This window comes from Cheilinus undulatus, linkage group 4 (genome assembly GCF_018320785.1).
Source record: "Cheilinus undulatus linkage group 4, ASM1832078v1, whole genome shotgun sequence".
NCBI lineage: Eukaryota > Metazoa > Chordata > Actinopteri > Labriformes > Labridae > Cheilinus > Cheilinus undulatus.
The window spans coordinates 43,186,955-43,207,102 of NC_054868.1; the positions used below are offsets into that span (position 1 = coordinate 43,186,955).

General features: G+C 38.3%; 1 protein-coding gene across 1 annotated transcript; it reads right to left on the minus strand.

The window, feature by feature from the left end:
- Positions 1-6,697: 6,697 nt before the first annotated feature.
- npy2r (neuropeptide Y receptor Y2) lies at positions 6,698-13,392 on the minus strand. Its single transcript, XM_041786276.1, has 2 exons — positions 13,269-13,392; positions 6,698-7,834 (listed from the first exon to the last, which is right to left on the minus strand). The coding sequence occupies exon 2, from the start codon at positions 7,808-7,810 to the stop codon at positions 6,698-6,700; it is 1,113 nt and encodes a 370-aa protein (XP_041642210.1). The 5' UTR covers positions 7,811-7,834; positions 13,269-13,392.
- Positions 13,393-20,148: the final 6,756 nt, after the last annotated feature.

Genomic DNA, 20,148 nt, shown 5'->3' on the forward strand with positions numbered 1-20,148 from the left:
ATACAAACTGGGTCAAGAAAATTTCTTATCATTTGGCTGTGCTCGTTTTATGACTACAAAGCATGTGGACCCTTTCATACTCTAAATAATGTTCCCTTTTTATAAATGTAGGAAATTTTTGATTACTCACCACGGGGTTTTTGCCGCGCAGTTTGATTACATATAAAAGACTGAATTATGCACACAGGCTCCAGTCCTGATTTGTTTGTAAAGCTCAAACATTTGATTGCTCAAATCTGAAAGCATTAATTCTTCAGTTACATAAATGGAAAAACAAACCCACTTAAAAATCAAGTCTATTTCAGCCGGTTCCACTCTTAAACTTCTTTCTACAACTGTGAATTAGTCATGAAAAGTAAAAAGCCTCACCACAGTGATAAAATAAAATATGGGAGGTCAACTAAGCTTCTTCTGAATATTGAAATCTCTGCTGCTGTGAAGACTTTCAGAGGTCAGATCATTTAGAGTTTGGCTCTTGTTCAATTCTTAAAAGTGCATCATTGATTTGAATGGGCTCTCCACTTAATTGAATAAATCAAAGAACACTAAAAGCTCAATCAATTGACAAGAAGATGCAATGTGATTATTATAATGACATTTGGACAGATACTTCAGTCTTTTCACACAGGACATAAAGTCATAAATTTAACATTTTTGTTCTTCAGAAAGCTCTCAATAAGATCTATCAAAAGAGAAGAATCAAAGGAGATATATCAGACATTAACCATGTATGGGTATGGTGCCTTAAGCCTAAAGGTGAGTGGGAATAAAGTCTTTAACTTGTGAACATTTTGGTTTGGCAAAGCCATAAATAACCCTCTCTTTGTACAGATTATCAAGCATTTAATGTATATTTATTGAAAGCATGCCATCACACGTCCAAAGCCATGTCAATGCACTTTAAGCTTTTCCTTTTATTTAAGGCTTGATTTGATGTGTGCTGGCTGTGCAGGTTGTACAAAAAAAATTGGTTGGTTTAAGGCAGGAATGTGCAATAGGACAATCTTAGATCATGAAGAAATGCCATGCATCGATGATCTGCTGAGGCTGAGAAAATGTAGAATTGCATTTTAGTTTTTCACATTTATGGTCACTCACCTCTCCCTCTTTGCTTCCCAGCAGAGCAAGGAGTCATTGCTGAAAATCAAACTGAGAATTTAGTCCTTAAAAAGAACTCTAACTGGCCGAAATGGAACTGCTTTGTGGTTTTATAAACTGTCCAGGAAACAGAAATATCCACAATTTGCACAAAGTTTGCAGACTTTTCTGACAATCTCAAGAGATGGCATCCTTAGAGTCCAACAGCGTGAGATCAGACAACAGCAGCCAGTAAAGAAGAGTGTGGCTGATGCAGATCTAGTCCTGTCGTTTTAATTGTTACAGCTGATGTTACTCTGCTTTTTCAATGTTTTACCATGTTAATAACAAGCCTCTTCACCTCTCCACACCAGGTTAAACCTCTTTGGATAATGGAATCAGCAGTGAAACTTTTTAATAAGCATTAATAAAAAGTTTAGATGTTGTTGCATTTATTAACATGCTTAAAGTGATCCCACTCTGCAGCACTCTCTCTCTCTCTCTCTTCTTCAGTTTAAAGCAGGCAGGCGAGAGTGTGACACAAATGTCCATTAATAGACATTTGACTGACTGGTTTATGAATAGAAATCAAGATTACATTCAGATAGAATAAGGCCACTTCTTTACTGCATGGCCATGTTTCAGAGAAATTCTAGGTTATGTTAAAGTTTGCTCCTATATCTGTAATGTATATTTCATATAAATAGAGACTGCTTGTGGCTTTAGGAATTCTGCTTATAGTCCATGTTTTAAAACTATATTATTGTGTAAAAGTGTGCCTGATGAACTCTAAACCAGATTTAAAAACAAAAGGGGACACTCAACTAAATCATAGTTTAATATTAAAAAAAATGTTAGTTGCTACCTCTTATTATTTGATGGAAATTATTTATTCGTGCTACCTTTTTTGCGCCCTCTGTTTACACACATTTTCCATTGTAACAATTTTTCGCCCATTTTTAACCACTTTTAACTATTTTCCCACCCATTCATTATTTTCCCCTTAAAGACCCTGTAAAGTGAAAATAAATCTGTATTTAGTTTTTTTTTTGTATGACAGGTCACTGTGGTATAAACCCCTAGTGAACACAAAAACAGCATTTAACTGACTGTTAACTTTTAATAAAGGCAGTGACATCAGCTAACAGACTGTACTGAGATGACCTGCACTGTGATTTTATGTTGTAGCGTAAGAGGGGCGGGGTCATTCCCCAATTTGCCCCGCCCACATTAAACCCAGCCAGGAAAGAGGTGAAAAACTTTCTTATGGTCTAATTCCAAAATTCAGTCACATGTAGAGCTCAGTGTTTTCACATGTTTACAGCAACCACATACCAACATATCTAGTGTGTTAAAACACACATTTTGGATTTCACTTTACAGGGTCTTTAAAGTTATTTTAGTTCCTTCTCCTTTACTCTCTTGCACCCTGATGTTTGTGCTGATCATGGAGTTTGCTATAAAGTCTGACATTACTTCCCAATAGTTTAGTCCACAAGAGCAACATTAGCAAAAAAAAAAAAAAAAAACGTTCTTTTGTTTTTAGAAAAATGGGTCTAAATTTTAAAAAAGACCTTATTGCAGTTCAGTTTAAATAAATCGAATTATTTTTTCCCTTGATAAGAGTGGTTTTTATTCAGGTTAAATATAAAATATGGTTATTACAGATTAACTTTACGATGGAACATGATTAGCCTGAACTGTTGCAGAAGGGAAAAAAAAAGAAAAATAGAGTTTATTTTTAAACACAGTTTGTGCAATTTAAAATGCATACAGAAAATAAGTTTGGTTTTATTGTTCAAAAAACGTACAAATCAGCCTTAAAAATCGTGATGAAAGGGAATAATGAAAATCAAGATTGTGACCCAGCCATTAATTACTTATTTTCCATATTTCCCATTCGTAGTCTAAGCAAACATTGTATTTTAGTTTGGTCATCATGGGCGTAGTTAAGGGGGGAAAAGGGTACTGATTATCCGGGCCCACAGTAGGAAGGGGCCCTTGAGCAGCCTGCAATGAAAAGTTTTTTAATGTATTTTTTTTCTTAGTAATTAGTGTCATTGTTGAATCAAAAGTGACTAAATGACTGGACAACAGACTGAACTCTTTATCAAATAGAGTCAAATAGAATGGGGGGGGGGGGGGTTGTGGTTTGAAAATACATTGAAATGCAAAGATATTTCTAAAAATGACAAAATATTTGTTGCATAGCTAGCCATTTAAGGGGGCCCTGTGTAATATTCTTGTATAAAATCCCTAGCTACACCCCTGTTGGTCATTTCTGTTCATTTTTCAGAGTAAGAAAGACGATGAGTATGATTATGTCACAAGTTAAACAAGACAAAAAAACCCTCAAAATAATTAAACAAACTGAACAGTGTGTGACTGTACTGAGGGGCAGATTTGTTTTGGTCAAAGTTTATCGACTTGGCATCGACTGTGAAAGTTTGTATTAAACCTTTAAGCCCGCACTGAACTCCTCTCTTTGAACTCTGTTGCTTTCTTAACCATGTAGAGTGATCTTGTGTCCTTTATTACCCACGCTGATGAAATCGGCAGGGGGTTACGTAAAGGGTTCCGTATCTTTGTTTGTTTGTTTCTTTGTTTGTATGTGTACAAGATAATTCAAGAACAGAAAGTCGGATCTTCACCAAACTTTCAGGGAATATTGGGATAGTGACAGGGAAGAATCGATTAGATTTTGGTGATGATCCGCGCACCCATTCGGTTTTTCTCGGACTTCGAATTTTGAACACCATAGTAATCAATGGGAGCATGAGTTCCTCGGTGGCGCTGTTTAGGCGTGAGTCTGCCGCCTCAGACGACCATTCTAGTTGCATTTGTTACACAGGTAAAACGACTCACTGTCTCCGCTAAATAAAAAATGAAACATGCTTTAGTTCATGTCTTAAGTGAAATGCAAAAATTAAAACAAATAAAACATTTTGGGATAAGATTACCATACAAGAATCGGCACCTTTTTCCGTCCATTATCAAGTGAGTCTAAATCACTCTTAGCAGTAATACTTAAGTGTCTAAACTATACACAATGTTGATCTTACATCCTTTTGAATCAGTTGATGTCTTAACAAGAAATAAAATAGTATTAAATTTGTAGATATCAGCTAAAGCTGTTAGGTCAAATACCTCCATGTTGTAATCAAAGCTTCTACAGATGATAGACTCATGGCAGCAATATTGTGTTGAACATTACATATGTGGATGTCAAGGTCTGCCTGTGCTTTCTGCAAGTGTTTCTGTTATAAATGCATAGAATCAGCAGTATGCAGTCCCTTGTAAAGGAGCCATATGTTCTATTTTCTGTATTATACTCAGAATAAAAGCCACCATTTGCTGCGATAAACAGTTCATTTGGATTGTAGCATTATTAACCTGAGATCATGAGGAGCCTCATTCAAATTCAGACAACTTTATTTATCTGAAATGGGTGATTCAGTGTCACAGCAAAGTCATAAAAGAAGAAGTCAAAACGATTCTACATTTTCAGGAAAAAAAAAACTGCTTCTTGTTTACATTAAAGGGAAACAAATGCATTTGGACACCTATATGGGATGTGTTTTAAAGGTGATGTTCACTGTGATTGCTGTTACTTTTGAAGGTTTATTTAGTGTTTGAATCACTTCTGTAGTCCCTGTTAAATTCAAATAAATCTTACACAATTTCTTGACAGAAATAAAGCCCAACATACAAGTTCAACTCCACATAGAAAAACTGTTTTTTTTTTTTTATCTTTATGTTGTACAAGGTTACAAACAATGCAACAAAAAGGGTCATATCATGATTGGTAGTTATATTTCACAGCACTGATCAGTTTGGATCACTTGGAAAGCAGATGGATTTGCCAGACTCCATGTCCGTCATCAGGACAAAATCATCTTGCAAAGCTCCAATCTACACTGTTTGTGCCAGACCAGAAAATGGTAAGGGCCAATCAGAGAATGAGGCGACAGCTACAGGTGGTGTAGATGTAATGGAAGCTGATAGCAATGGTTGCCACCAGTGTAGCGATAGGCTTGGATGTAGCCACAGTATAGCAGCAGTTTTATCAGAGGTGGGCCATATTCTTTTATGAAATAAAGAGCTAAGAACAGCATGGAAAGCTTTTCATGATGGAAAAGCGATTTCGGCCTCCTACCACCCTGCTTCAGCATGAACAAGTGATTAGCTCAGTTGTAGCCACAACAGTAGTTTTATCAGACCTCGACCAGGTTTCTTTATTTAAACAAGAGCATAGAGACACACTGTAATCTTCTCTTGGCAGAGATGCCTTTGTCTTGTTCCTCTGATTGGCCCATCATTAATGTGAGACAGAACATTCATCCAGTCACCTTTAGAGAATTTTATGAGAAGTCCTGCCCCTCCCGAATGCTTTGTATGGGAGGTTTCCCTGATGAATGTGAAATATATCCATACAGTGGATATATAAAACTGTGTATCTGTCGTCTCAGGTTACAGTTTTGGATGGATATGACTTTTTCAAAACCCTGCTTATTTGCATTCTTTTCCGCCGTGGTTTCAAGGACGTATGCCATGGTGAGGCCACATGTTTAAAACATGATTTTCCCCCAGTCTAGCAGTCTAACAATATTCAGAACCCGTCAGCCCCAAAAATTAATAATTTTATCCCATGTAGTGTCAAAGTGGACAAAAACCAAGGTTTCATCTGCCAACCTCCCAACACAAAGTCTAGCAGAAAGTCAAGTTTGATTTTCTTTCTGCCTTCATTAGTTTGCTCATCACGTCAGTGATGCTGACCAACGAGAGCACAGAGCACTCTGAAGGAGTCACAAATGTGAGTGATGAAGTGCTGCAAGACAGAACTATGACACAGTGGAAAGTTTGTGGAGCTCTGGCACTGACATCACTGCCTGTATAGTAAAGACATAGCGCAGTGGTTTTCAACTGCCTGGTCAGGACCCCAAACAAAGGAGTCCATGGTGGCTAGAAGGTCAAAAAATAATTCTCAGAGTAATAAATCAATATCTTATATCTCACATTGAAGCAGCTCTGACTAAAGTAAAACAAATGCTTTTAGCTCTCCAAGGAGAGATGCAAAATAGGAACATGTTTTCCCCAGAGCTCTGGATCTTGAGCCACCTGTGCCCAAATTTACGATTCAAATCATTTGACAGAAACAGTCTGATCACACTGAACAGTAATGGCACAGACCATTCACAGACAAACTCTGACAACATCACGAAATATCCACCAAGAATGACCTTAAAATACTTGTTAATGGACAATTTGAAAAGAGAGTGAGCTCCAGTATACAATGAGGGGCATACAGTTTTTTCAGGTTTTTCAGGGTTGTTGTTAACTTTTGGCTAGGGCTTCCTCTTGAGTTTGCTCCTCTTTGTTTCAAGTCCAATCAGCAACCTCAGAAGCACAGCATCATCTCAGAGCAGACTGTCATCTGCATAGATTCTGAATTCATCCAGAGAATCTGTTCATAGAGATCAGAAAAGAGACTTAACCTTGCTTCAAGACAGTCAAAGTGATATCAGCTTTCAGTTCAAAGCCCTCTTTAAGTATTTCTTCAAGCCAAAGTTTCTTCAATACCAGAGATCCACACAAATGACAACTTTCTCTGATGTCCATTTCAGACGTTAGTTGATTTGCAGTCTGTGTAAACCCTGTCGTCCTCCTCTTGTCCCCCTCTGGATCGTCTATGCCTTGAACTAAAGGAGTGGTAACAACTAAACACAGATAAAAACGCTGTCCTGTAGTTGTTGTTCATCCACCCATATAGGATGGGGTTGATGAACGTCGAGCACATGGCCATGATGTGAAACACAGTATAAAGCAGGTTGAAGTCTTTCATGTACAACACCTTGCTGTCAATGTCAATGGCCAGCTGGAACGCGTGGAACGGCAACCAGCTGACAGCGAAGACCACCACCATCATCAGAAGCATCTTTGTGGTCTTCTTCCTGCGTTGATTCCGGTCGTTTCGTCCACCACAGATCATGTGAGTCTTCAGTTTACTCCAGATGCGGATGTAGGCGACGGAGGTGACGACCAGAGGTAAACCGTACTGAATCAAAAGCGCTGCTATGCTGTAGATGCTTCCATTCATGCTGCTCCCCGGCCATTTCTCCGCACAAATCTGGATCGACTTGTCTGATGAGAGATCTATTGTCCCATAGTCTCTGAAAATGGCAAGTGGGCTAGCTAATAGTGCACTAACAGCCCATGTGATGGCGATGACGAGGGCGCACATGTCTTTAGACATCTTGGTCTCCATGTGATAAACAATGCTGCGGTGGCGATCCAGGGCGATGACGTTTAGAGTGATGGTAGAAACATGAACTGCGATGCCTTGAGCGCAGGGCAGCATGTAGCACAACACCTGACCAAACTTCCACTCTCCGTACAACGTTTGGACAAGGGTGAAAGGCAAACATAACGTGTTCACCAGCAGGTCAGCAACAGCCAAGTTTACTATGAAGAAATTAGTGACTGTTCGTAGGTTTTTAAACTTGTAAACGACATAGATCACCAAAGAGTTTCCAATAACCCCGAATAGGATGATCATGCTGTAAGCCAGGATGAGAACCACTTGAACTCCAACCAGTTTTGTACTGTCGTCCAGTTCCAGTTGCAAAAAGTTCTCATCGATGATCATGTCCATAGTGGAGCAGCAGTTTGAAGATGTCCGTTTAACCTGTGACTCTTCAAATTGAGTTGTGTTGAGTTGATCTGCTGTCTCCATGGCTGACGGTCTCCATACGGCACCCTGTGAAGACATGGACAACAGATTTTAGTTATGGAAACATGTCTGGAAAGAAAAAAAGCCAGTTAACAGCCTATTCAGAATTTCACAAGCTTTTTGTGGGACAGTTGTGGCTTAAAGGGACTCAGAAAGAATTCACCTTCTTGGATGTTTTACCCTTTTATTGATTTTATAAATTAGTCATGATCTACATATATATACTTTATAAACAAAGATAAAACGATTAAACAAAGATATGTACGGTAAAATAATTATTCTTTAGTCAGGTTGCATGGGGATTGGGTGTGTACAGCCACTTTCAAGTCCAGCCACAAATTCTTTGTTGGATTGAGATCTGAGCTTTGACTCGGCCACTCCAGAACATTCTCCGTGTTGCCATTTCTGTGAAAGATTCGCTTTATGCTATGGGTTATTGTCTTGCTGGGAAATAAATCTTCTTCCTAGTTGTAGTTTTCTTGCAGACTAAATAAAATTGTCCCCCAAGAATTTCTTATGTACATTTTACCCTCTACCTTTACAAACCTTCCAGGGCCAGCTGCTGAGAAGTAACCCCACAGCATGATGCTGCCACCACTGTGCTTCACAGTGGGGATGATGTGTTTGTGGGATATGCGGCGTTTGGGGCCTTGTCTGATAGCCAGAGAGCCCCATTGTGGTCTCATCAGTAAAAAATAACTTTCTTCCACTTGACCATGGAGCAAGGTTATAATAGTTTTGGATTTTTCATTAGTTTTTATTTCTATTTCGTTTTCACTTTCTGTGTTTGATTTCAGTTTAATTTTTATTAGTTTTGACAGCTGGTTTGTTAGTTTAGTTTAGTTTTTATTTTGTAGAAATGCTTCGTGTCAGTTTAGTTTTTTTATTTTTAGTGTTAGTTTTAGTTTTTTACAGATAGATGTCGGGGCTGAGTGAGCGTCATACATTTTTAAAAACATATTCTAACAGGCTACTCTTCACTTTTCATTTTATTTACTTTATGATGATGTTTGAATACAACTCCAGACATAAAACTACCACTGTTTGAAGTCTTAACCAATCAGATCAGGCAGCTTTAGACTCCCCTGACTTGTGTGTAGGTGCAAGTCAATATGGTTGTGTCAAAGACTAAAACTAAGGATATTTTGTCTCCATTTTTATTTTATCTTAGTAAGTTTTGTAAGTGCACTATACAGTTTTAGTTTGTTTTCGTTTTTTTGGTAAGGCTTAGTTTTTATTTAGTTTCAGTTAACTAAAATGATTTTTGAATTTTAGTTTTAGTTATTTAGTCAGTTTCAGTTAACTATAACAACCTTGCCATGGAGTCTCCCACATGCCTTTTGGTGAACTGTGGTCCAGATTTAATGAGTTTTCTTCAGCAATGGCTTTCTCTTTGCCATGCTCCCATAAAGCTTTTACTGGTGAAGAACTGTGGCTGTCATGATATCAGATTTTCACTTCACGATTATCGTGGGCAAAAAAATGTCACGATAACGATATTATCACGATATCAATAAAGAATAAATAATAATGGGACAATTAATCAAATTTATTTTTAACTTTATGTTGTGTTCTCTCTTTTGGCAGGAGAATTACTCTTAAAATACCTGTCTAAGGAGGTAATGAAGCTGCTGTGTCATTGCGGAGGGTCAGTGTTTGTGTGTGAGGAGGAAGGGGGAGGGGTTGTTGGGGTGCTACAGGAGGGAGACAAAGCAGGGCGGAAGAAAACAGGGTCGGATGTAGAAAACAAACTGTGTTCAAGTGGCACTGGATCATTTACATATTATCATATGCACATTTTTAACACAATATTGATTTTTTTTTTTTAATACAACGATTATTGTCAATATTGGTATATTGTGACAGCCCTATGAAGAACCCAGGCAAAAGTTGTAGCAGAGCTTGCTGAAGCTTGTAACTCTTCCAGAGTAGTCATAGGTGTCTTGGTGGACTCTACTAGACTCACTAGTCTCCTTCTTGTACAGTCACTCTGTTTGTGAGGACGGCCTGATCTAGGCAGATTTACACACATGCCATATTCCCTCCACGTCTTCACGAATTGAACTCAGGGGGATGTTCAGTGCCTTGGAAATCTTTTTGTATCCTTTCCCTGTCTTATACTTTTAATAACCTTGAGTTGCTTGGAGTGTTCTTTTGTCTTCATGGTGTAATGGCAGCCAGGAATACCAGCACCAATTGGCTGGACTGCTGTTAAATGAGGTCAGTCCCTCAGAAGGTGGTGAATATTTATGCAGTCATAATTTTGTTTGAGTGACCGTACTCTGTAGAAATCTGTTTTCACTTTGGCATTAAAGATGTTTTTTTGGTCAAAAACGCAAAATCATTTTGACCATGATTGATTTATAGAATCAGTAAAGGGGTAAAACATCCAAGGGGGTGAATACTTTTTATAGGCACTGTATATTTAGGCATGTAGACATGTTAAAGACAATCTACTAAAGTTTAACCCAGGCATCAGAGCAGGGAAGAAAGTTGATTTAGTACTTTGATGTGCCATGGTTGTTTGTGTCAGATAGGCTGCTGAGAGTAATTCTCAGCAGCGATCTGCTGGGATCTTCACACACAACCATCTCTGGGGTTTGCCCAAAAATAGTGTCCACAGCGTTCCACGGGAGCCTCAGTTTTGCTCTGACCGACAGTGCATGCCCTTGCCCACAGGTTATGTCTCTGAAGAGCAGTGCAGTCTGGAGCAACTGAAGACAAGGGATCACAGGATCACAGCAGGGCTGAGTTCAACAGGGGATTGTGAGATCACTTGATAACAACTGAGCACACGGTGAAAAATAACATGTCAACAACAGATTACTTTGCCTTTCTAAGGTTGATTTGCTGTTTATCCTGATGTCATTCTGTGATTTTTTTAGGAAAAGAGACGGCTTGTATTTTCAATAGAGGATGTGTCAGGTCAAATAAAATCTTGCATATTGCAGAAAATGGACTTGGCGTATACTCATGGGTAGCACAGTAGAGTGTGTGTCACACAGGAGAACGGTTGTGTTGCGTACTGTGAAACTGCATGGAGTGACTCAAAAGGCATGACAGTGCAGACAGAGCATGTGGAGCTTGAGGTTTTCAGAGGATGGTCCAAAAAAGACCAGAACGGACCAGAAAATCTTGTTGATGGCAGAGGTTAGAGGAGAATGATCGGACTGGTTCCAGCTGACAAAAAAAGGTACAATAACTGAAACAACCACTTGTCACAACAAAGGCTACAACTGAAAAGCATCACTAATGAACATAAATGGACTACAGCAGCAGGAAGCCATGCTAGGTGCCACTCCTGTCAGCTAAGAACAGGAAACTGAGGCTATGATTCACAAAGGCTCACCAAAATATGATAATAAAGGTGTTAAAATGTTGCAAGGTCTGATTAGTCTTCATTTTTACTGCCACATTCAAATAGAAGGGTCAGAATTTTTAACAACATGAAAGCATGCTGGACCATTAACAACCATGGAGCAAAACATAAATTATCAAAGAGAAATGACACCATTTTTTGTTTTACACCATTTCCAGTGATAAAATGTAGTATTTTGTCAAGAGGTCTTTAGAAATTAATTCATCATGATAAAAAAAAAAACATAATTATCTGACGAAAATGAGACAAAGCAATAAAAGCCACGTAATTTGGTAACATTTAGTCTCCTGTTACATCCTTTTGTCTGTTTTTACACAGCCAATGAGACATTTTATTCCAGTTAAAAACACGATGTGACTCTCACGCTGTGGATGAGATCTGTGAGGGAAAGCGGATCATAAATCCTTAGGAGCTTGTTTGACGTCAGCCTTGATGAAAGTCGAGTCCCTGTCCTTCCCATGGAGCTTCTGTCTCCATCTCTCATGGATTCATTGACTGCCGTGCACATTTTTTTTCAAAGGGGAAACTGTTTACGGTGTTAAATAGCTTTACTTTAATTGAGTCGTGTCAAATATTTCCGTAAAAGTGAGGCTCACTCATAATATTGTGTCTGGGTGTTACAGAGAAAATACAAAACCTGTAGAAAACTGTAGAAATGTCATTTCAAATTTGATGTTGATTTTCTCAGACTGCTTTAAATGCACAGTAAATTAATCCCACTGCTCAGGGGCATAAAAGACTCAATCCAAGAATGCAAAGTAGCTTGCAGTGTGAACCAAGAAGTGCACTTTTTAACAGCTTTTCTCCCTCACTGTTTGAAATTCATTGATTAAATCTAAACATTGTTTTCCTGTTTAGTTAATAAAACTTATGGAGAGCTGTTTTTTAATCCTTTATTTTCATTTTTATATTGAACACATAAAACAGTAGACAGGGTCATCATATAACGATCAGAACATTTTCCAGCAGACGATACTAAACGTTTGACGACATACAGAATAAAGTAAAAATATGACTCAAAAAGGGGTTAAAAAAACGTCTACAAAGTCTGTTCTTCTGTACTCTCCTCTTCCAAGTCTCACCTTGTTTCCACGTACGACTAATGCCCATATATCCAGGATTATACTGACGAGGCCCCCTAGGGTCCAAAGTGAGGAACTGCATTTTTCACAGAGACTAAAAAGCTGATAAACTACCTGTAGCTTCAGAACCAGGAGAGGATAATGTTTTCTGTTTTTGCCATTAAGCAGCTTAGAATCTGTGTTTGCTGCAATTATTGAGATAAAACAGAACTGATATTGAAATCAATAATGTATGTATATGACATATATATTAGATCAGATTTGTCATTTTTTAAAGTAGATATACATTTCAGGGAAAATATAACATGTGTGGTAGCTTTACTACACTGATTCCTGCCAAATGAACTGCCTGCATTGAGACAGACTGTTAAAACAGCCTTTTAGTTGCAGCCTTTTAGAGTGAGCCTGGAATAAACACAACACATATTTCTTATATTTCATCACACATTTATATTTGCACAATTAAATATTCTAGGAGTTGTTTCATTAAACTTAAGATTGCAGCAGGAGGAGACTGAACATTAAGATTAAACAAAAGGCTGCACACTCTGGCTGCAGACACGCTCGTTTTTAAGTGTTGTTATTTTTGGCCATATTGACTTGTTACCCCTTTTTTATTGGCTGAGAAGAGAAAATGCGCTTTTTAAATGTAAAATTCACTTAAACATTAAATATGTTGGATAGGGAATGACAGTTTTTGTGTTTTGGAGATTTAAAAATAAAAAAGTCACAGTGCTAAGATGTTAAGCAGCATATCATAAAATCGCACTACTTTTACGCATGATAGAGGATCATTCTCTGCATGTGTTTCTGCTGTTAAAAATGTCTGAATAAGGTCCATCAGGAGTTAAATATGTGCCCACATGTCCAGTTGTAGTTTGGGAGAGGAAAAAAAAACATCAGTGTAAGCCCGTCGTGTCTCAGAGGACTTCAGGTTAATCTCCCACTGTGAAATTATTCCAATCAAAATATCAGATTAAGATCATAAAAATCCACTCACCTCAGTCAGCGGAGTGAGATTTCAGATTCCTTTCATGATTTTGCCTCCATTGAAGTTGAAGGATGTCTTCTGCCTCTCTCCTCTTTCCTTCTTTGAAGAAAAACAAAACCTCACTCACAGAAACAACCGTCCTCAACAGGAGCAGCGTGCGCGCAACAATAACGCGCGCAACATCTGGCAGTGCGCACTGCAGAGCGTGAGGCAGGGAGGTCGGACTACCTGCCCTGAGAGACTCCCAGAGACACACGGAGAGGAGAGGGAGGGGTGAGAAACGGAGAATGTGTTTTTGTTTCTCTCTTTGTTATTACTGGCGACATCCTCCAAACCGGCACGCGCGCTCTCTTATTTCACCCTCAACTGGTCTGCTCGAATGGTGACTTTACCGCCTGTTGGTGCCAAATAATGAGGGATTTAAAGGCAGATAAGACTAAATGAGGCTTTTCTGCTCCGAAATTCGTGACGTGCAGTGGAAAGAGTTCATAACCCACAGTCAAGAAAACCGGATTTGGTGATAAATTTAGACAGGCGGCTCCGTGCTGAGTGTGTTTCTGCATACAAATATGGCACTGAACAGTGACCCTGTTTAGTGGCAAAGATCAGGGTGTCGATGTGAATTTCCTGCCCCAGATAGAAAAAAAACAGTAAAAGGGGGGTAACCTAAAAAAAAACACATCTCATGCTTAAAATAGAATCATTTTATTGTATTTACAGAGAAGTCTCCATGAGATGAAAAATCTCTTTAAAAGGAAGAGCTGGCCAAAGAAGCAGTCATTTCATAAAGCATCACAAAGGACTCCAACAAGAAATTATTCAAAACCCAAAATGCATTGCAGGAAATGGCAGTTGTCCCCAGATCAGTAATAACTGAAGTTCCTCCTTTTTGAATGTTTTCAAAAACATCTCTGCACTCTAAGAAATGAAATAGTGATGTTGTTCATCTTGTGTAACTTTGTTGAGTTGAAATTACTATAACTTTTAAGTTTTTACAGAAAACTTAAGGTTTCATTGGAATAACGTAATGGTTAGAGATTTCAAGGCTACAAAACACAGGAGATTAAAACGAACACAACCATCTCACTTAAATCAAACAGGCATGCAAAGATACTCTACTATGATGTATTCTCAGACACTTTATTCAAATAAAGTGCACCATGAGTGAAGTTGCTGTCTCAATTAAAGAGGTCCCGCCTGTAGGAAACAATGTTACTTCTGCTACTGTCAAGGTATGGTGGATGGCACAATGACATTGGAGAAACTTCAACTACTGATGATTAACAGTCATTGCTGCAAATGATTGCACAAGTTAGTCCACCTTAGGTGAAATGGGAACATGAAAAGATTTGTGGAATCTAAGCAAATTTATTTTGTGCAACTGGGCAGCCCTGCAACTTAAATTGTATCCGGTTAACTCACAAAGTTAAATTGATACAATTTAAGTTGCAGGGCTGCACAGTTGCACAAAATAAATTAACACAAACATACCACATTAATAATATTCATCTGTGTTAAGTTAGTTGAACTCAATCATATTAAGTTGACTTAATGTAGTGTCAGTAAATCCAACATAATGTTGTTGTGGTTATGCAATGTAGTAATATCATGTAGCTTTAAAGTAAGATAATTAAGTTAGATTTACTTAATATGTGTTGTTCAGGTTAAAAGTGTTTCGCTTCTCCATTTTAAACAACACAGCTGTGTGGAACCGGTTGACATGACTTAGTTAAGTAAAATCAACATTTCATTTCTTAGAGTGTGAGAAGTTTCCTGATCATCATTTTCCCAGTTTGGGATAAATAAATTTCATCCCCTGTAATCTATTAATCAATTAAAACTACTGTTAGGAACCTGATGTTGGTGTCAATGATGGCGTCCCCTGTGGACACGTAGAATCCTACATGTCTTCGCTGATTTTGTCCCTTTCAGCAGTCCAGCACAGTTTAGAGCAGCAGGGTACATTTTTATATGAGTTTCCAATATCAAAAGTTGGAAAGGTCTCCAATAACTGACCCCTCTTGTACCGGTTTTTGGCACCCCTCCATAGGGGTAGCAAGCTTACCTGTCTGTCCCAGAAAGGTGGAACTACACACAGAATAGAGGGTTTGCACTGATGTCACTTTCAACGTTTGACATGACTGCTCAGTCGGGCTGCAAATCACAGTTAAATTAGGGATATTTGGACTCAACAGAGATCCGTGCTGTTTCTTTGACCGTCCACATTAATATGTGGCTACAACTTAAGTTTCCTGTTAATGCATGTGTGTTGGATCAGTAGCATTGGTGCTAGTCTCCTGGCCAACAGTGACTTCATTTTGAGGCAGAAAGTATGCCATATTTCTGGGTTCTGAAGTTTATTTGTGCTATTTTTAACCGCTTTTCTCCATTCTTTTCATTCATTTTTGCCCATATTTACTGTTAACCCATCTATTCCACTTTTAACTCATATTTCCCACATTTTAACCCTTTCTCTCTACATTATCTGGCCATTTTTGCTACTTTTTAACCTCTTTTCTCCCCCTTTTTCCTTATCTTTGCCACTCTTTAACCCATTTTTACTGCGTTTTAACTATTTTTGCCACTCTTTAACCATTTTTTCACCATTTTCCAACCATTCTTGCATTTTTTGAAACCCATTTTTGCCTCATTTATTATTTTTCTGATGTTTGGGCACATCTTTGAAGTCTGACAGTATTTCCTCAGTAGTACATAACTAATAAAAGGTAATTCTGTTGTAAGAAAGGGGTTTACATTTTGAAAAAAGCTATACCATCCTGCAGCATTTTTTGTTTGTTTGTCTTTGAAAGAGTGGTTATTATTCAGATTAAAAGAAAAATACAATTATCGCGGATTTACTTTACATAGGACCATGATTTCACTGACCTTCATGGGCCTCCATCTGGCTGGGCCCCTGAAAGCTCTCACCGTTATCCCCACTTATGGGCGGCCTTGTTACCAAGTGACACACGTGTGTCAACATTTCAGCCCCAGGTTGTGGCACGTTGAGCTCCATGGTGAATCCGTAGCACCCTACTTGTCTAAAACTTGTACACTGTATGTTTTTGTGTGTCCGTTCTGCTCTACAGTTACACTCTGAAACAAATATTTTTACTTGGGCCTTGCCACAGAAATGCCTGGGGTCCTGAACAGCCCAGTGAATTGGCCCTCTCCAGATGGGATTCATCTATATCAACACGTTTGTTGGATCACTTGCATTGGTGCTAGCCTCTTGGTTGAAATTTGCAACCTTCTGGTGCTGAAAGTATCTTCACAAGTTAGTTTTAGGATCCAAAGTGCCTTATAGGTCATTTCCACTCAGTTTGGTGCAGAACGGCACACACTTTTTTTTTTGCGTTTCCATAGAGTAAAAGTTGGAAAGGGTTCCAAAAAATTGCCCCGTTCCATCCCCCTTTTTGGCACCCTTCTGTAGGGGTACCAATCTTACCTATCCATACCAAAAAGGTGGAGCTATTTTAAAACAAGATCAGCACACCCAGGATTTCTGAGTTATTCCACTTTGATTTTAACACCAGCTAAACTTTTACCTTATTTTTAATGTGGCGAATTCTCCCAGTACAGCTCTAAACTTTCATATTTTGTCGTATAAACTGTTATAGACTAGATATATTCACAAATTAACGTACAGTTTAGACACAAAATGTCTCTGTACACGTATTCCATCAGCCGAGGATCTGTACTGACAGCGGTTAATATTATTAAAATGTAGTTATTTTTCAAAGCACTTTCAGCTGAAATAAAGCCGTTTAATGCTTATTCCCCAGTGATTTCTGTCACTCATCCTTTCTACAGCTCAGCAGTTGGACCAGCTGACTCGCACTGCATATGACGTCACATTCATCGCCTTTACAGCCCGCCCACCAAGTGAGGGCACAGGTGTCTGTGGAAACGCAAACTATTTTGGGGTTCAGCGTACCAAACCATACCAAACCGTACTGAATCAAACCGGTCTTCTTGATGGAAACACGGCTTTAGAGAGTCGTTGCAAATCAGTTTGCCTGCCCACATTGTTAACACTTCCAATAAAAGGCTCATACCATGTCAAGAAAAGGGGGGGGGGGTTTGAAAATTGCCACATTTTAATGAAGATAAATGTTTTTGTAGCTTTGATAAGAATGGAGTTTTTAGGTTTATTTAAGGAATGGTTATCAGAGCTCCACTAATGGACAAGTATTTTGCCAACCTACTTGGGTCCCACACAGCTGGGGCCCAGAATGTTCCCCCTCCTTTCCCCCTGTTATCAGTGGCTTTATATCACTGTATTCATCCATCATGTGTCTTTGAGGCGGGCTTTGTACACCTTCAGGTTGCAAGTCCAGCACTGCGCCAACACAAACACACAATGTAGAGTACCCACTTCACTTAAACAGAGAGTGCCCTTTAATGAGAGGCACATCAACCAGTATGAGGCCATTATAAACAAGCATTAATGTTGCCATGATGATGGCAACAGCCTCGCTTGGGTCCACATGATATTTGACTAATGAAATCACACTGACGCTGCTCTGAGATGGGCCAAAACCCGGAAGATTTGTCTTTTCTTTTTCTGACTACATCGTCATTTGAACCTTATTTGGTTAAAAGACAATAGGTTTACCATTCAGAGTGCAGAACAATACAGCTGACCCATTTCAAACTGTTGAGCCTCTGGCAGGTAATTATCCTCATAATTCCATTAGCACTGTTATAAACCAAGACACCATGTGGCTGATGGAAATTAAGTTACTGTCCAGTTGTATCCTTGGAAAAGGCAGCTACACAGATGGTGGAGTCATGAGGATGAGCAAGGAACAATCATTTTTGGAGCTGAAGCAGACTGACCTTGTTGAATGTCAGCACAACAAAAGATAGTTATTCAAGGGCAGTTAAAGCTCATTTAAAAGTTCCTGCTTTTTGTGAGATTTTTGGTATTTTGATTCTGTATTTTACTGTTTTAAATGGAATTTTACATCTCACAATAATTTCCTTCACTTTTTCTTCAAGACTTGGACACAGTCTCATATTTAAACAAACCATTGAGAGACTGCCTAGAATTGTGGGAAACGTGCAATTTAGAGGTTCAAAGCACTGCAGCATGACCTGCAGAAGATGGGAATGACAGTTCTTTGCAATTTCTGAGACACATTTCTTGAACTCTAGCTCCCTTTTCTCTAAAAGTTGAATAGAAATCCCAGTGTTCAAGCTTCTTTCACAAAAGCTCTGATTCTGCTGTCAGAATCAAACAAACACATCAAAACAGCCTCGGTTTGTCACCATTGAACACAAAACCCAATTTTCAAGCTCCTTTCACAAAATCTCTCATTCTGTGATCAAAATCAAACAGTCACATCAGAACAGCCTCATTTGTTCTCACAATTCCTGAGATACATTTCTCGGATTGTTCCACCCTTTTCTTTAAACTGTGAACACAAAAGCCAGTTTTCAAATCAAATTCACAAAACCTCATATTCTTTCGGCAAAATCACATCTGAACAGTCCTCTCTGCACTCAGAATCAAACTCTGATCTCACATTGTCAAAACTCAAACACTACAAAGCAAAATAGAAAACACTGTGGTCAGGGGCTGCTGCAGGAAGAGGTTTATTTTTGAGACAGTAGTAAGTTTGCAAGCAAGGTCCCTAAGGGGACTAAAGGGGAGAGCTTTCTGGGACCCAGCCAAATGGGGGGCCCATGGAGGTCAGGGAAATCATGGTCTACTGTAAAATTAATCTGCAAAATCATATTTTATTATTTGTAACCTGAATAAAAAAACACTTTTATCAAAGCTACACATTTCATTTATTTGTGCTGCAGTACAACACAGCCTTTTCAAAACATAAACCCATTTCCTTGAAACAGAATTACCTTTAATTTTGATGTCCACAATGTGTATGGACACATAGACTAAACCATTTAAGTAATGTCAGACTTCATAGCTAAGTTATGATGTGCACAAACATCAGGAAACCAGAGAATGAAGTTGAAGGAACTAAAATAACTTAAAGGAAAAATAACTAAGTACTTGCAAAATAAAGGCAAAAATGGGTTAAAGGAGGCAAAAAGGATAAATTAGCAAATATGGGTTTTCAAAGGAAGAAATTTGCATAAAGAGGTGGTAAAAAAATGGATAAAAGTGGCAAAAAAGGGTTAAAAGTGGAAAAAAATTTAAAGAGACAAAAGAGATTAAGCAGCAACTGTTGGTTATGTAAAGAAAAGTTGGTGGAAAAAATAGTGAAAAGGTGTTAAAATGTGGCAAAATTGTTTCTAAGTGGCAAAATGTGTTAAATTAGGCAATTATTGGCAGAAATAAGTGGTAAAAAAAAGGCTAAATGGGTTATGAATGGCAAAAAAGAGTTAAAAGAGGTGAAAAAATAGATTAAGCATACAACAATGGGTTATGAAAAGAAAAAAGTGACAAAATAATGTGCAACACTGTCAAATTGTGGCAAAAATTGGTTTTAGTGGCAACAAAAAAAGGATAAAGCAACAGGAAATGGCAAAAATGCGAGTAAAAATGATGCTAGCAGTTAAAAAGTTGTAAAGATTGTATGTCAGTTGCAAAATATAAGGCAGAAATAAGTGGGTAAAAGTGGCAAAATAGATGGTAAAATGGTGAAAAGCTGTTAAAAAGTGGCAAATAAGATAAGATTTTCCTTTATTATTCCCACAAGGGGAAATTCCAATTGGCTATGAGTGGCAAAAATGGACAAAGTTCCTACAGTAGTGAATATGTTAAAAAGGAGCAATAATAGGCTAAAAATGGCTAAAATGGGTTTAATGTGGAAACAATTGTGGCAAAATTGGCAAAAGACTGATGAAAAGGGGTGGTATGCAATAGACTCTGGGACGAGCTGTGACTGTCCAATTAGACTATTTGTTCAGGACAGCT

Coding starts and splice junctions, on each gene's coding strand:
- npy2r (XM_041786276.1), bottom strand. CDS start 7,810: ATGGAGACAGCAGATCAACTCAACACAACTCAATTTGAAGAGTCACAG.